The sequence below is a fragment of the Sturnira hondurensis genome, unplaced genomic scaffold (genome assembly GCF_014824575.4).
Source record: "Sturnira hondurensis isolate 20B ecotype Veracruz unplaced genomic scaffold, ASM1482457v3 Scaffold0023357, whole genome shotgun sequence".
Lineage (NCBI taxonomy): Eukaryota > Metazoa > Chordata > Mammalia > Chiroptera > Phyllostomidae > Sturnira > Sturnira hondurensis.
In genome coordinates this window covers 23,624-41,200 of record NW_028095988.1, presented here as the reverse complement: position 1 = coordinate 41,200, position 17,577 = coordinate 23,624, and the positions used below count along the sequence as shown (strand labels likewise).

The 17,577-nt window shown below is 41.7% G+C and overlaps 1 protein-coding gene across 1 annotated transcript; it reads right to left on the bottom strand.

The window, feature by feature from the left end:
* Positions 1–246: 246 nt before the first annotated feature.
* On the bottom strand, positions 247–17,221 carry APOD (apolipoprotein D). The gene is made up of 5 exons (XM_037037622.1): positions 17,099–17,221; positions 12,356–12,523; positions 7,347–7,468; positions 3,410–3,498; positions 247–736 (listed from the first exon to the last, which is right to left on the bottom strand). The coding sequence occupies exons 1-5, from the start codon at positions 17,204–17,206 to the stop codon at positions 501–503; spliced, it is 723 nt and encodes a 240-aa protein (XP_036893517.1). The 5' UTR covers positions 17,207–17,221; the 3' UTR covers positions 247–500.
* Between the last annotated feature and the right edge of the window lie 356 nt (positions 17,222–17,577).

Below are 17,577 nucleotides of genomic sequence, written 5' to 3'. Positions count from 1 at the left end.
GTAAATGCTTCAAGGAAACTGCCTGCCTAAAACTCAAAACACTAAATGATTCTCCTGCAAAGGAATGCCTAATACAGAAGGGGGCGCCCACCCAGTCTTTGAGAATATGCCTTTGCCATCAGCTTTCTCTTCCTAGAAACAGGGTGGTCAACCTTTAAATGTAAACTGTTCCGTGCTTTGTTTTTCCAACATAACTGATTAAAGATTTCCTAGTAATTAAAAATCCACAAATGATTCAATTCAAAATTTACTGTGAGCACAGCAAGTCAGCAAAAGTTTATTGTTAGGCACACCAGGTAACAGAGTAGTAAATGGCTGAGTGCTTGGGCCAACTTTCCTTGAGTTCTTCTCCACTGGCTTTTGCTGTCAAATTTCCCTTCTGTAACTGGAATGGTTTGCCTTGGTGGGTTGGTTTGTTGTTACGAGAAAAGGGATAGAATCAGGAAAAGGCAAAGCGAAAGAGGGAACATGGGGTGAATGCAGCCTCCTTTTAGAGCCTGTTACAGGAAATTGGGGCAGTTCACCTGATCTGTGATAGTCATTTTCTCGGTATCAATGTTATTCGAGGTCAGAATATCTTTTAGATAGATCACTGTTTCTAGAGGGAGGTAAGAGTTTCTTCCCAAGATCCAAACATGATCTACGTGAAACAGCCAGATGATTGTGGTACAGGAGTACACGAGGGCATAGTTCTCGTAGTCGGTGGCCAGGACCCAATATGGAGCTGAAGGCATCACTGAGAACCAGACAGAGGAGGACAGTATTAAGAGGGATCAGGGCAAGAGCAACCTCCATCTTCAGGACCTGGAAGTCACATTCTGGGGCCCTGGTTCTTCTAGATCAGTGGTTCTTAATTCCAGCTTCATGTGGAAACTGTTTGGGTGCTTTGAAAAATATCAGTCCTACCCCACCAGTAATTCTAATATGAAGTCAAAGTTCAGAGCTAACATTCTGGATCCTCCCAGATGGGATCTGGTAGCAGGTTGGTCTTGGGAAGCCCAAAACTGAGGAATTTGACTGGACCCCCTAGACTGCCAGGTTGCACTTAGCACTAGTGTATATGAAGCTACGACTTAGCTAAGCACTGTACAGAATGTAAGGTGAGGGGCCTCAGGCCTTCTGAGTAGATACCAGCCAGCTTCCTCTAGAACCTGACCAAGGGAGGAGGCAGGGGCTAATGTTGGTTTGTTTGTTTTTCTTCCTGCCTGCTCTTTGAAAATCTTCCTATTCTTAAAAATATGGTAAACTGGGTGACAATGGGTTATAAGCTCTTTCTTACGAAAGGTCTATAAGGGTTCATTGATTGATAACCTGTATAGCATTAAAAGCCCCAAATTAAAGGGATCCATAAGAGGAGAGGTAGGGGATTTACCCTCTACATCTAAATCCAGAAACTTCCTCTGTGAGTTTGACTGCCACAGTCAAGCTTCAAGACAAGGGAAACTCCTAGCATAGCTTGTAAAGTTTAAGTGGAAGACTGACCCACATGGGAGAGAGACGTGTGCTGACCTCAGAAGAACAAAAGACTTGGACACATGTGCAATCCTGGGAGATTTGGTTTCTTGGGTTTTAAGCATTCCACCCCCTCCACTCAGAAATAGTCTCACTGTTGTCCAGTCAAACCAGAGCTAAGCCACTGGACAAAGGAGGCAGTATGAGTGTGGTTGGAGTGTGGCTGGGGATCAAGGACCCTTAGAGTATGGCGACAGTCAGGACCCAAGAGGTTTAGTTCAGATGACCACCCATCCTTCCTCTGACTCTCTATCTGTTTATAAATATAAAAACAGAAGGACACTTGGAGGATGTCCGAATGGAAGCCTGGACAAGGCTGCAGGAGATAAATTGAGTATTGTTTTTGACTTACGTTTCTATCACTGTTGGTGCTGCCTGCCTGACTCACTCATGAGAGCATATATTCACCATATATCTGCTACTGTTGAATTTTAACTGCTTTGTGTGTTCCCCACTGGACTGAGAGCTATTCAACTCTGAGTGATATGTCAGCAGCAGCACTGTGCCCAACTTTGCGTGCATTCAAGCATACACACTCTGTCTTCCTCCCTACAGGATGCAGTGCTCAAGCATAAATTTACCCAGATATTTTCCTTTTAGTAAAGAAAACGTCTATGTCTATTAGAAAACTTTGATAGTCTCTTATTTCTCATGGAAGAACTTTCAACCTCTCTAACATGGCCTTGGAGACCTGCCCCACCTCCACCCCAACTCTTGTCTCCCACTTCCTGGACCCTTCAGGACTTTTCTGATGCCATTCTCTCCACGTGGAACATCCGTTCCCATCATCTCCCATACACCCTGCAAAACCCAATGCGAACATCTGATCCCTTCAACCACAATAAATCTCTTCCTCCTCTGCTTCCCCAGCCACTCTTGCCTCTTTTAGTTCTTATTGAAACCTTCCTTATGAAGGTTGTGCACACACTGTTTGACCTTCACCCCCATCCCCATCTCTCAGTTGAGAGTTTGGATACCTAGGTTTTAGTCCCAACTTTGCCTCTAAGTAGTCCAGTAATGGTGCCTATATCACCTAGCTTTTCTTTACCTCACTTTCTTATTTGTAGAAATCACAAGAGAAACTGACCTGCAGAAAGCCCTTTACAGCTTACAGAGCATGTGTTATCTAATTTATCTTCACAACTGTAAGGGTAGATGTGTAGTTGCCCATGGTCATACGTGTGGGAGGGACTGTTTTCTCCTCCTCTCAGCATTCCTATCTTGGTCTATAGAATAAGAACTTCCTCTCTGCCCCACTCTTGGCCCTTCACCTAGCCAGAGGGGATGGGGGAGGAAGGTAGTGAATCCTTCTGCATCTGGTGACTTCCACATCTGCCCCAAGCACTTTGGCATTAGAAAGCCTCACAGTTCTGAGCTGAATCCTCCAGTGTATCTTTATCGGCAACACAACTAATAAATGATGCTTACTCTGTTGTCTATGGGCATTCAGTTAGCATGGAATTCAAAGAGCAAATGCCTATGATTAAATACCTCTCGGGGATCCCAACAATTACATCCACTTTTGTGAGTCTCTTGTCTCCAAGCTTTTGTACATATTAGCTGTTCTGCTAATAACTATTCATTTTTCAGGCTTTAGCTTCCACTAGGAAACAAGACTGTATTGGATCTCTTACTGCTTTGATCTGTGCTTCCTCTGTTGAAACACTCACAGTAGTTTTATAGTAAACTGCCTGGGACTAGGGTCAGCTCTGTCTTCCTTATCATTGCATCTCCAGCAACTTGCCCAGTACCTGGTGTAGAGTAAGTGCTCAATAAATAATTACGCATTGAGTCATTATGGATGACACTCAGATGTGACACAAGTACTCTGGCCAAGGGCTCTAGTCCTCAATGTGCCCATCTCCTCTCCCTGAATCCTTCTCAGGGGAGTACTTACACCAGAAATACTTCACTTCCAACTTGGCAGGCTCTGTGAGGTTAACCAGGGAGGCTTCACCTTCAATTTGATTCACATTTCCATCAGATCTGCAATGAGTTAAAAAATAACCTGAACTCACAGAAAGGCAACAATCAATGAGAGGCAATATTTGGTGCACTAGGAACCATAGTGGCCAACATTATGATTTCTGGTTACAGAGGATCTCGAAGGAAGATGAGACTCTCATTTCATTCTTTCCCTTTTACTTTACGACCGTCTCTGAGACCAAGTAGAGGAATACAGATTTGGGGTGATGAAACGCAGCAATTGCATTGATCTAGGACTGGATGCTACGTTAGGCCCTTGCACTTTGACACTGTCTTTTGGACTGTGTGCAATGGCCTGCAAAGCTCCAGAAAAAAAGAAGTAAAAAAAAAAAAAAGAAAAAACAAACAAAATAATGCAGTACACTAAGAATTTTTAAAAAGTGAATTACTTCTTTAAAAATGAGATGAAACCAAAGAAAAAAATAAGGACCGACTTGATGACTCAAAATAATGCAAAATGTAGAGTCTGGAGATCTGTAAGACCCACTTTCGGCCTCAGTGATCTCACGTGACATCTTTCCCATAGAAGAATTCATATACGTGAACTCTGAGGCCCCTTCCAGTTCAGCAAGTTCTGATTACATGTGGGAAGTTTTGATGTAGGCCAGGTATAAGCAGGTGGTGAGCAAACATTGACCTTATTTCAGTGATTCTGAGGTATATTCAGGTCTCAGAGATGTTAAATATAAAGAAATGTACATCTTACAATTAATAACACCCTATACTCAAAATTGGCAGTGTCATTTCTTTCTTAGTGGTACAAGATAAAATGGTATATATATAGAAAAGTGATGGTCTTAAGTTGTATGAAAAATTTTCACTGTTTTGAAGGGAGCCGACCCCATTTCTGGATAACTCCCGGTAACCCCATAGAGCCATGGCAGAGAAGAAAGGTGTGGGGATGGAGGCAGCACACAGGGTGGGTACTCAGACATCAGAAAGAACCCCCAGGGTAGGGGTTCTTCCTAGGAGGTCAGGAGAGGAGCTGCTTGTTCATCAGTCCTGGGGGGCAAACTAAAATTGGAGCAACAGTATGCGTCAGAAAGTTAGCAGGCAATGGTTAGTGGTGATGCATGTCCTGGGAACCATCCTATAAGAAGCAGGTCAGGGAGGGTGGGACATGTACTGTGATGGTCCTGAATACACTCTCTGTTTGTCATTGAATAGGGCCAGAGAGAGCCCTGCTCTCTGACCTGGAACTCAGCCATTGGGGAGATAGTCCATTTCTATCTGCATGCAGTTGCTTAGCAACAAACCAGTCTCTTCCCATCAGGCTTTTCCTCCTTTCACTATCATTTGCGTTCTGCTCCAGAACACTTTTTTAAAAAAAAGATTTTATTCATTTATTTATTTACTTATTTATCTCTAGAGGAGAAGAGAAAGGAAGGAGAGAGGGAGAGAAATATCAATGTGTGGTTGCCTCTTGTGCGTCCCCTACTGGAAACTGGCCTGCAACCCAGGCATGTGCCCTGACTGGGAATCGAACCATGATCCTTTGGTTCCCAGGCCTGTGCTCAATCCACTGAGCCACACCAGCTAGGGCTAGAACACTTTTAAAAATACCAATCTGTGACCAGAAAGTCACTTATTAATGGGAAAATGCATGGGTATTTTCAAGGGTAGCAGCAGATTAAAGATAATAGGAAGTACTTATTAAATGATTACTATATGCCAAATACTGGTCTAAGTGCTTTACACGTGTTGACTTGCTCTTGCTCACAAAGCTTTCTGGGGGAGGTATGATGAGTATTGCCATTTTACTTAGGTGAAAAGGGATCCTTGAGAATTATTACAGATAACCTAACATGAGGTCATTAGTAAGTGGCAGAACCAGGATTTGAGGCTAGGCAGCCTTTCTCAAAAGCCTGAATCCTTCAGTTCCCATCCCTGTGCCAGATGCTTTGTCCTTCAAGTTCTCTGACCCTGACTAGTGTTTTGCTCAGACTCCTTGATATGGCTTCCATTTACTCTGCAGTACTCCTGGAAGGAGAACGTACGACTAGCAAACCTTTCTTCATATCTCTTTGTACCTTAACCAGGTGTGATCTTAGATGTAGAGCACTCTAACACTCAGGATCCTCGCCAACTCTGAAGGAGAGGGGGGATCACATGGGTGTTGGGATCTGTGTTATTGTCTGACTCTTGGTCCTCAAATGGGATAAAAGATTTGAAAGAAAGTCATTGCAGCCCTGGCTGGTGTAGCTCAGTGGATTGAGCGCGGGCCTGCGACTCAGACGATCGCGGTTCAATTCTCAGTCAGGGCACATGCCTGGGTTGCAGGCCAGTTCCCTGCAGGCCAACTCCCAGCAGGGGATGCACGAAAGGCAACGATACACTGATGTCTCTCTCCCTCTCTCCTTCCCTTCCCCTCTAAAGATAAATAAATAAAATCTATATAAAAAAAGAAATAAAGTCATTGCAACTTCAGGGCCTGCAAAATTCCTGTGATCTTCTGAGAGTCTACATCTCAATTCCTGTAGCCATTCCTGGGCTCTGAAATGAGCTGAACTTCTCCCTAGAGGTCCTCAGGGTCCTTTGTTTCTTTGGTTCATGGAGAGTCAGAGAGTCAACCCATTGTGCTTTGGCTCACAGGAAGCTCGGTGGCCTCAGAAAGTCCCTCTGAGCCTAAGTAACTTCCAGGCTGGGTTGTACTTGTTTTCTTGGAGTTGAACACAATTTTTAGATTCCCTAAGGAACAGGTAGGACAATCTTACAATCCCACCCTTTCTTTTATTTGTCTTTGGTTCTCTTCTCCTGGGTTGGAATCTCAGCGTCGTCACTTATAAGCTGTGTGACACTTTGGCAAATTACTTTACTTCTCTGCACCTCAGTTTCTGCATACATAAAAATGGGGTTAATGACAGCACTACTTCAGGATTGTTATGATACTAAATCAATACACAGGGTGGAGAAAACTTGGGTTTACAGTTGTGAGTATGTGAAACGCAGAGTTTATTCTTGTATTATTATTTATTAATTATTGCATTATTTTCCATACCAACAATTGTAAACCTACTTTTGCCCACCCTGTGTATATATACATCCATACATACAGATACATACACATGTGTGTATACATATATACACAGAGTAGTGCCTTGCCCATAGGAAGTGATTAATAACTATTAGTTACTGTTTTTATTGTTGCTCTTATTTTTGTTGATAGAGGGTGAGTAGGAGCTTTCCTGAGGCTTTTTTAAGTTTATGGCTGCTTTTCGAAGTGTGAATTTGAGGATTAAACATCAATCTGTATGAAGCACTCGGTAATAGAAAAGTACACTGCTATAAGATATCCTGTTTACGTAACCTAGAGTTTGTCTATTTATGTATTTGGTCCTTGCTTATAATAAGGAAAGGAGTTTTCTAATGGCTCAAGCTGTCTGGGGATTGGATAAATTATCACGGATGATGATGAGTGCCCAGTTTCCTGGAGGCTTCAAGCAAAGCTGGGTGCCCTCTGTCAGTAAGTGATACAGAAAGGGCTTCTCTCTTGGTTTGGAGGTAAGACAAGATGGTCCCTGATATCCTTTGCTAGTAGAGTCTTCATTTGCAGTGAGAACAGGAACCTGCAGTTTGGGTTACTATTGAGTCCCTAGTGGCTCTCACAGGATCCAGTGCCCAATAGGTGCTTAGCAAGTGGTCATGGAAATGAGTGAATGACTTCTAAGTCCCACTGTACTGCCTGCCAAAAGCTGTCCTCTCAAGGCCTGCTGTAAGTAGGCAGTCCAGACCTAGCAATGATCAAATCTTCTGTTAACTAGACTGCAAGGACACCCAGTCACCTGAGGACAGCTCTCTGCAGGGTTGGCTGCAGGATGTGCAATGCCTTTGAAACCACAGCCACTCACCTCAGCTCCTGGTTTACCACTTTGATGTTTCCATTTTCCATTAGTGAGTAGTTGGCTTGGATGCATCTTCCTTTCTCAAAGCTCGCTGGGATCTTCTCAATTTCATACCATCTTCCAAGATACTGTGGAGACAACAAGTAGAGCAAAACCCTGTGCCTCTCTGGGGACCTGCAAACTCTTCTCCTTTGCTGTCTTTCAGAGCAGAGCCCTTTCCTGGGGAAACCAGGAAAAATGGGCTGCATTGTTTCCAGCAGCAATTGAGCAAGATGCTGATTCAAAGGAGGATAAGTGAATTAGATGTGTGGGCACTGGTTGAATGCCACATTTTGTCCCTAAAGTGCTCTTTATTCAGATACACTCTGTGTCCTGTTCAGCTAAAAACTACGTGAAATTTGAAGCTCTGTCAAAGGAAGAGATTCATTTAGATTGTTGATCTTCAACTGTGAGCAAGAATTTTAAAACATAAAATATCTTATTTATTCTGGGCCACAGACCTCTTTTTCATAGATTGTCAAATAAAAATGTGAAAACAGCCAACACAACAATAGCTGTCTGGTGTGAATGAATCAAAATTATACCTATTTTTGTCAGATCAGCAAAAAAGAGTTTTTTGTGTGTGCTACAGAATTTTAGTTATTAGTTTATGTGTGCCATGAGATTAAAAAAGTTGAACATCGCTGCTCCGGTTGATGTAAGGTGCCATCTCAAACACTATATGATTCTTCAAGACACCTTTGAATTTTGTACAAAGTCAGATATGTTCACTATGGGATTCTATAGGTGATTGAATTCTCCCCATATAACCCCACACAGAGAGGTGGTCACAAGGGCTTTTGGAAAATGATCAGTATTTTTTAAAAATCCTCACCAGAGGAATTTTTTTTCATTTATTTTAGAGAGAGAAGAAGGGAGAGAGAAACATCCATGGAAAGGAGAGGCATTGATTGGTTGCCTCCCCTATGGGCCCAGGCCAGGATGGTAAGTATCTGCACCTGGGCAGAGATGCAAACCCACAGCCTAAGTATGTGCTCTGACAAGAAATTGAACCTGCAACCTTTTGGTTATAGGATGATGCTCCAACCAATGGAGCCATACCAACCAAGGCGCATGATCAGGATTTAGGTGACTTGTATCAGTCTTTCACTGGAAGCTTGCTCTTAGTTCATAACTCTGGTGTACACAGTCAACTTTAAAGTAAGTATGCAACTGTGTGGGTGAGGACAGGCACCCTCATGTATCCATATGTTCCCCTGCATAGAGACTGAACCAATTTACAACCTTCATGGAGGGTGACTTGGCAATATATAGCAAAACTAAATATACATACACCCCTTGGCCTAGCCAATTTCACAGCTGAGAATGTATCCTCTGATAATTACAAATGATGTATGTGTAAGATTATTTTTTGCAGTACAACTTGTACTAATAAAAGACAGAATACAGTCTCAGTGAGCATTAGTAGGCAAATGAGTAAATAAATGACATTTATATAGTGGAGTGTTATACATCTTCTCTTAAAAGAGTAACGTGCAGTTATCCCTAAGATACAGTAAATAAAAAGACCAGTAGTATATATAGTAAGCTACATTTTGTGTAACAATTAGAGAAAAAGTTATTAGTTTTTTATTGTTCCTGTAATAAATTGCCGTATGCTTAAAACAACACAAATTCATTTTTTCGTAGTTCCGTGGGTCTGACACAGGTCTCAATGGGCTAAAATTGAGATATTGTCAAAGTTAAGTTTCTTCCAGAGGCTCTAGAAGAGAATCCATTTTCCTGCTTTTTTCAAGTTCTAAAGTCTCAATTTCTCTATCTACATAGGAAAATACAATGTTTAAAAAGAACCCTAGGAAGGAAGAAGTATAACTGTCTCTATTTGCAGATTACATAATTTTGTACACAGAAAATCCTAATGAAATCGTAAACCACAAAACTATTAGAACTAATAAAGGAATTCATTAAGATTAAAGAATAGAAGATCAATATAGAGAAATCAAATACATTTTTACATTTATAATGTGCAATCTGCAACTAAAATTAAGACAATTCCATTTATAATAACATCAAAAGAATAATACTTAGAGGTAAGTTTAAGCAAAGAAACATAAAACTTGTACTCTGAAAACTACATTGTTGAAAAAATGACAGAAGACCTAAATAAATGTAACAATATCTTATGTTCATGAGTTTGAAGATTTCAATTTGCTAAGATAGCAATTGATAGACACACAGATTTAATGTACGGTAATCTCTATTAAAATTCCCAACAGGTTTCCTTGCAGAAATTAACAAACTAATCCTAAAATTTGTATGGAAATGCAAAGGACCCAAAATAGTCAAGAGAACAAAGTTGGAAGACTCACACAATCTGATTTCAAAACCTAACTACAAAACTACAGTAATCAAGACTGTATCATACTGGCGTGAGGATAACTATAGAGATGAAGAGAATAGAATTGAGAGTCTAAAACTAAACCCTTACATATATGGCCAATTGATTTTTGACAAGAATGCCAAGACTGGTCAACAAGGAAAGAACAATCTCCTCAACCAGTAGCTCTGGGACAACTGAATACCCACATGTGAAAGAACAAGTTGGCCCCTATACCACACTGTGTACAAAATTAAACTTAAAATGGATCACAGACTTAGATCTAAAAATCTTGAGAAGAAAATATAGTAGTAAATCTCTATAACCTTGGATTATGCAATGGCTTTTTAGATATGACGCAAAAAGCACAAGTGACAAAAGACAAAAATAGATAAGCTAGACTTCATTAATATTAAAAACTCATCTGTATCAGTAAAATAAAAAGACAATCCATGGAATGAGAGAAAAAATTTTCAAATCATATGTTTGATAGGATTTTGTATCTAAAAGATATAAAGAACTCATATCTCGATAATTAAAAGATAAATAACCCAATTGAGAAATGGGCAAAGGACTTAAATAGACACATCTCCAATAAGCATGTAAAAAGATGCTTAACATCATTTGCTGTTAAAGGAATGCAACTCAAAACTACTATGAGGTAACACTTCATATCCAGTAAAAGGGCTGTACTCAGAAAGATGACAATGAAAAGTGTGGGCAAAGATATGGAAAAGTTAGAATTATACACTTCTGGTGGGAATGTAAAATGGTGCGGGTCTTTTGGAAAAGAGTCTGACAGTTTCTCAAAAGGTTGAACACAGAGTTACCATATGACCTAACAATTCTATTTGTAGGTATGTACCCCGGAAAACTAAGAATACGTGTACACAAAAACAAACCAGCAAACAAAAAATCTTGCACATGAATGCTCAGAGCAGCATTTTTCCTGAGAGCCAAAAAATGTAAACAGCACAAATGATGAACAGATGGATAAAATGTGGTACAATCTATACAGTAGAACATTTTTGGCAATGAAAAGAAATGAAGTACTGATACATACTACAACATGGATGAGCCCTGAACACATTATATTTGTAAAAGAAGACAGTCACAAAACACCTATTGTATGATTCTATTTCTATGAAATTGTCCAGAAGAGGCACATTCATACATAGAGAAAGTAGATTATTGATTGCCTGGGGCAGAGAACAGTGGGGGGCACACAGGGAATAACTGTTAATGGGTAAGGAGTTTTTGAGATGATGGAAATGTTTTAAAATTGATTATATTGATGGTTTTATAACTGTGGATATAGTAAAAACCACTGAAAGGAAAACCACTCTAAACAGGTAAATTATATTTAGTATATGGATGATGTCTCAGTTAAATTTCCCACTTTATCTCTCACATAATTTTTATAAATATAGATCAATTGTAATTTCCAAAGTATCTTGGGATTTTTACCCCCAAATTAAAATGTAATTCAAGTTCCCTGGATTTTTTTTTTCTGTAAAGCCTCATATACCCGAATAAAGAAATTAGCCCTTAATAATAAAAGGAGAAAGCCACCATAGACACTGCTGCACTGTAGCTCCCAGCCTTTCAGGCTTTGAGCTGTCTCCCTTTATTCTTTACCTAATCCATGCCCTAAGAGGTCCCAACCCTCATTCATACTTAGGTGTGAATGACTGATAACAATGTTAATGTTACTCACAACACGTAAATTTCTTCTTAAAATAGAGAGAACCAAACTTCTACTAAGGAGACTATGTCTTAACAGGGAGATTCTAGGCATGAATTGGCAACAATGAGAGAGTCTAAGGCATGGCATCCAATAGCTCTCTCTTTCTGCTGTTCCATCCCCCTGGCCACACAGATGTTCAGTAAGGCTGGGCCTAATTTGAGGAAGAAAAGCCATACCTGGGGGAGCTGCTTATATTGATATCTCATTAGTGCGGGTAACAAAAAAAGTCCCTTGGGGAGTTTTGTCCTTTCCTGGGCCCTGTTTGGGGTAATCCATGGGTGTTCTGTACTCTGGGAAGCTTGTTTTGAATCCCAGTCTGCACTTATTGGCTATGTGACTGGGTAGATTATAAGCTCTCCAGCATTCAACTTTTTCATTTGTAGAATGGGGACAATGGCACTGCAGCAGCTCCCGTTGATGCCCGATCCCATGTCCCCTCAGCCCACCTTTGGGTTTACTATCACAGACAATTCCCACACATACTGCCCCTCCGCCTTCTCTGCCAGGCAGCTTCGCCATGTGAGCTCCCAGGGCTCATTTGCGTCCCTCTGTGGGACAATCTGAGGTGCATTCCACACATTTCCCCAGAGAATCCCCAGCAGGGTTGAAACCCATTGTTCACGGAGTAACCTGCTCCAGAATGTACCCTTTATTGCTTTTCTGTCCACTCCGTCTCACTTTCTCTACACGCTCACTGGTGCTTCCTGGGATCATTTTACAAAACTCCGGCTCCTGGTCTCCGAGTCTGCTTTGGTGAGAACCACAAGTAAGGTCAGTACCTATCATAGCCTCGCTGTGGCCATCAAAGCAGAATCATAAAGTTGAGCCTTGTAGGGTGCTTATTTACACAGGAGACAACAAAACAAGTGGGAAGTTAGCCTTTTACCACACCTTATTCACATCAAAATTCTCCTGCACAGGAGGGGTCGGGCACTTCCCAAGATGGAATGCTTGTCCGTCCGCTGCACCAAAGAGTCCAGCCAGTGACAAAAACGGCAGCAGCAGCAGCAGCAGCGCCATCACCATCTTGGGGTTGGTGACTGGGATTGGAACCTGCAACTGAAGCAAACAAAGCAGCTGGCATCTTCTCTGCTGTCACAGAAACAGGGTTTCTCGGCTGGCAATCCTCCCACTCGCCGCCCGTCTGAGCCCTCATCCTCTAGGGCCACCTGAACTGTCAGCACTGCTGTGTGGTTCTCCTCCCCTGCGAGCCTCTCTCTAGGCCCTTTGCCCCTGCATTAGAGCACATTCTACATAGAGCTGGAGTTTGTAGGATTTACTTTGCATCCTCTCCTCCTCACCTAACTAGTCATTTTTCAAGGGTGGACACTGTGTCGGATTCTTCTTGGACTCTCCCACAGAACCTTATAGAGTCAGGCACGGTAGATACTTGAGTGAACAGAAACAATGTTGGGGCAGGTGGGCAGGCAAAGGGAGAGATATTGAAGCTGTCAAGTGAACCATGAGAGAGAAAAAATGAAAACAAACCACGGATAACATTTAGTATCTTATGAGATTCATACAGAAATGCCTCCTGACCCTACCCCTACCCCTGCCCCAGGGGCTGTTTACCAACTCAGGAAGGGGTGCATTCCACACATTCCCTCACAGAATCCCGCTGCTCCTTGGCAAGGAAACTTCCACAAGGAGCAGCGGTCACCCTGACCTGACTGGGTTTTTAAATTTTGGCTTTACCACATACAAAGTATAACAATGTCCAATTTATGCTTTAGCTTCCTGGTCTAATCACATCCAGCTCATGAAGTTTTGTGGGAATTAGATGAGAAAATAAAGAGAGAACATTTAGAGCAGTGTCTGACAGAGAAAATGCTCAATAAATGCCAGTTACTGTTACTCTGAAAAGCAGAAACAAATGATTGTTTTCTGGATTTATTTATTTATTTATTACACTTTACTGGGGACATTTTTCATAGGCATGTATTTAACTTGAGAAGAACTGGTAGCTTGCATGTAACTTTGTAACAAGCATTTCTGCTCAAAATGCCCTTCCAGCAGCGGAAGCTGCTCTGAGTAGGGGCGGCGGTCAGGGGTGGGGGGTTGCAGGGCTGTGGGCAGGGTCTCAGCTTCCAGTTGTTCCCTGCTTCTCTCACTGACTTGCTTTCAGTCTGCCCTCTTCCATGTGACTCCTTGCCTGTCGCTGCGCAAGAGCTACATCCAGCACTTTGTCTTTCTCCCTGTCATGAGGAGGAGTGAATCATTGTGAGCAAAATGTTCTCAGATCTGAGCACTTAAAAGGATATGTCAAAATAAAAATAATTATAACCACATTATTATGAGTCTCTAAACCTTCAAATAACTTTTAATGTTCAATAACTTTTCTTCTGGAGGTTTCCTGGCTGGTGTTCAAAAGAAAAATTATACAATGAATAGAAGCTGGCGCAGTGGGGCTGAGAGAGGGGTGGTCACTGAGCCTCCCTTGAGCAAGTCTGCAGGGAAGGGGACAAAACCACCTTCCTCAGTCTCTGAGGTTCCATTTCCCATCAGCCCTACCACGGTGCGAGAAACACCTGTCTTTTCACCTTTCCTGATGGATTTGCTGCAACCCAGGCTAAACCTACAAAATTTCACATCCTTTTCCCAGAGGCTCTTAGAACCACTGGAGCTCTTGGCCCCACCAGTGGGGGACACATCCAGCACCTTGCCCAAAAGATCTAACCTCAAAGGAGGGCCACACATTCTATACATTCTACCGGGTCTTCAAAACTGGACAGGATCCTAGAGGACACTTACCCAACCCCTCCCTCCAGGCATACAGATGGGGAAGCTGGGGCCCAGAAGGGCAGAGAGATGGGACTCAGTCCCCGTCTCCAGCTGTCCATTCTGCAGCTCCCCTGGGCAACACTTCCTACGCATACCTCCTTTAACCTGATGAGTCTCGCTTCACTATGTGACAGATACACCAAAAGTCAGTTCTACATCTTACTCTTGACAGTGATCTTATTGATATGGTGTGTAGCCAGGAGGCCCTCAAATAGGGATTTGTAATGGGGTCCAGGACTCAGGGTATCCAGGAAATATTAAATATACATACATATACATATGACGTCCTCACCCCAACAAGTCTGAACTGGGGGATGGGACACGTGGAGCAGGGCCATTGAGAGCTGTTTTGCATAGCAACAGCTTGGCAGCTAATCTCTGGCATGGTCATTTAACACATCTGTAACTTTTAACTGGTTTCATGAATATGTTACATAGCTATGGCTATGCTTTGAGCCAGAGAGATGGGAGTGACTTCAACTCAGGATGTAACTGGGAAGTGACTCCCTCTGGTCCTGCATGTCTCCCTGGATACTGAGAGAGAAAAGAAGGAAGGTCGGGGCCCACATGACTTTGGTGAAAGGCAGAGGGGTGGCACGGCTTCGGGATACTCCCTTTTGTCATGTGGCTTAGGAAGCAGGAGAGACCTTGGTGGGAAGAAAAGGGGTGAAAGGACTCTTGCTGGTGGGCCTTGAGAAGGTGCCACGTGGTTTTGGATTAACTGGAGATCTCGGTGGCAGGGTGCTGGGAGCTGAGGGGCTTCTTGAGCCACAGACTTCTACTTCTTTTCCTGAGATTCGGTACCCTGGACTGGACGGAGGGAGAAGGAAGAACTGTGTGCACTTGTGGACATTCTAGAGGATTTTAGTATTTTAATGAAGACATTAAGTCATTACTCTAAGTCTGTATAACTTTTTGAATAAATAATTCCTTTCCTTTTAACTAATCTCTGGCATTGAGAGATGTCTTTTCCTGGTGGCAGGCAAGGTGAACCTAGTATGGGGGGCACCCGTAGCACAAGGGGGGGTTCCATTCTGTAATAGTGTGTCATTCGCAAGTCAACACCCACCCCCCACCACCAGGTCTGTTCTGTAACATTATTACAACATGTTCTATTGTGGGTTGATACTTTTTTTTTTAAGCTCTGTAGGAGGATTTCAGAGCAAGGCTAATTTCCCTTGGTTGCATCTGTTCTAAAGATGCCTCTTTAGTGCAGTAATTTTTTTCCCATAGGTAAAACTTTTTTTTGTGAGAGAAATGGTTGTTAGCATCCATAATTTTTTATGGATGTCCCTTCCATTCTAATTCACCCAACACTTACTGATTGCCACTGAGGGTAAATCTATTATTAACGTGCACCTATGAACTTGGGTATACAAGATATTTTTGCATTTTCTAATTAATATCAATGAGAAGATTGAAGTCATAATGAAAGTTTAAATACTTTTTAAAATAAATGTAATTTTAAAATTATTGTAACTGAATAGTAAATAATTGTAAACTAATTCTGCTAAGGTGCATCCACCGGGTCAGCACTGACTCTGAGACTCACTGCTCACACTCATTGACCTTCCCCACCCGGAAGCCCTGGCCTCAGTATTTTTCATGTGCCAGGCATCGAATATCCAGAACATCCTACCTAGAAGGGTCCTGCCCTGACCTCTTTGTACTCAGTGAGATTAATTTGCCCAGGTTACTTCCTAAGCCAACAGATCTCCTAAGACTCTGCACTCCTAACACCTGCGTGTTAGCGTAGACCTGGTCTCTGATCTCAAGAAGCTGCAGAACATTAAGGACTAGATTTTCGGATTTCGCATAATAAAGTAGAATACATTTCCACAAGTAAATGGATTCTTGAAAATCCATTTAGCCATTGAATCTAAGAAGAAAATGTATTATCTTCTGAAGAACATGTTTTTGTGCCATGTTTTTTAAAAAATATTTTACTTATTTATTTTTTAGAGAGAGGGGAAGAAAGGGAGAAAAAAGGGAGAGAAACATTGATTGGTTGCCTCTCACATGCCCCCAACCAGAAACCTGAGCTGCAGCCCAGGCAGGTACCCTGACCAGGAAACTAACTGGTGACCTTTCGATTTGCAGGACAGCACCCATCCACTGAGCCACACCAGTCAGGGCAGTGTACCATATTGTTAAGTGCATTTTCTATCAACAGAATGAATACCAGTTCATTTTTCAGTATTTAACTGTAGTGCACATTTGGGTAACAAGTGTCTGAGAATTCATCTAGTACAGTGTTAGTGTATGGAAAGTCCTCTGGTTGATTCATACAGTACAGAGAAAGTGCGTTGTGCAGGCAGGAGAGTTTGAGGTGAGTCAACATTGGGTTGGCACCCAGCTCTGGCATTTGGTGGAAGTCTTGCCTTAGGCCAGTTGCATAAATTATCTAATCCTCAGTTTCCTCCTCTGAAAAATGGCACTAATAATATCTACGTATTTTCACGTGCATAAAGCACAATGTTTTGCTGAAATTTTTGAGGGAAAAATAAGGATGTGCTTTACCATAGGTATAATGATTACATACCATGGGTATAATAATGGGCACAATAACCCCATGTATAATGCACAGAAAAATGTGCACAGAAAATTATACATGGCTAGATGCAGTTCCTTGTAAATTTTTCAGAGGAAAAATGAAGCCAAGTCTGCAAATCTACTGGCACAAGCCCTCAGTTGTGTTAGTTAATTGGCCTTCTTGGTGCAGTGGGCAGTGTGCATCAGTCTCATAATCGTGTTAGTTATAATTGTTAGCTGAAAAGGGGCAATTGAAAGTCAAGACTGTCTGTATTTTAAGCATTATTTATCCTAAGTAAAAATTAAAAGTATAGTACATACCTTTTTATCAAGATGAAGGCAGTTTCCACATGCAAAATCATCCGATTTGAAATGCCTTGTATTGATAACTGGCTTCTCCCAAGTTGTTTTATAAGCTTTTGGGGTCATTGCTGTTTAATTTTAATGCATGTCACACCCCCTAGAGTTCAGGAAGGCTGGACTAAAAGCTTCGCTCTGTGTAAACACAAAGATGTAATGTTTTGTTCTTTTCCCTCCCCCAATTTCCTTCACAGTTGCTCCCTAAAGAAGAAACAATGAGATATTGTTTGTGTGAATATGAGAGAGAGGGAAAGACAAAGTACATTTCTTTTCCTTTTTATTGAATTTATTGGGGTGACACTGGGTTAACAAAATTCTATAGGGACAAACTACATGTCATTCAAAACATCTTTTTTTTGCTATGTGAATTTTCTAATTTAATTTTCTCATTCAGATTGCACTTTTAAGTTCCAGTAAGAAAAGTTGCAATATATTTCAAA

Bases quoted from the DNA above. Each gene is read 5' to 3' on its own strand.
- APOD (XM_037037622.1), bottom strand. From the start codon at position 17,206: ATGACCCCAAAAGCTTATAAAACAACTTGGGAGAAGCCAGTTATCAAT. The intron at 12,524-17,098 runs GTATGTACTATA...TGTTTGCTTCAG, and splicing joins GCCTTCATCTTGATAAAAAG to TTGCAGGTTCCAATCCCAGT. The intron at 7,469-12,355 runs GTGTGGTAAAAG...TTGTCTCCACAG, and splicing joins AGAATTTTGATGTGAATAAG to TATCTTGGAAGATGGTATGA.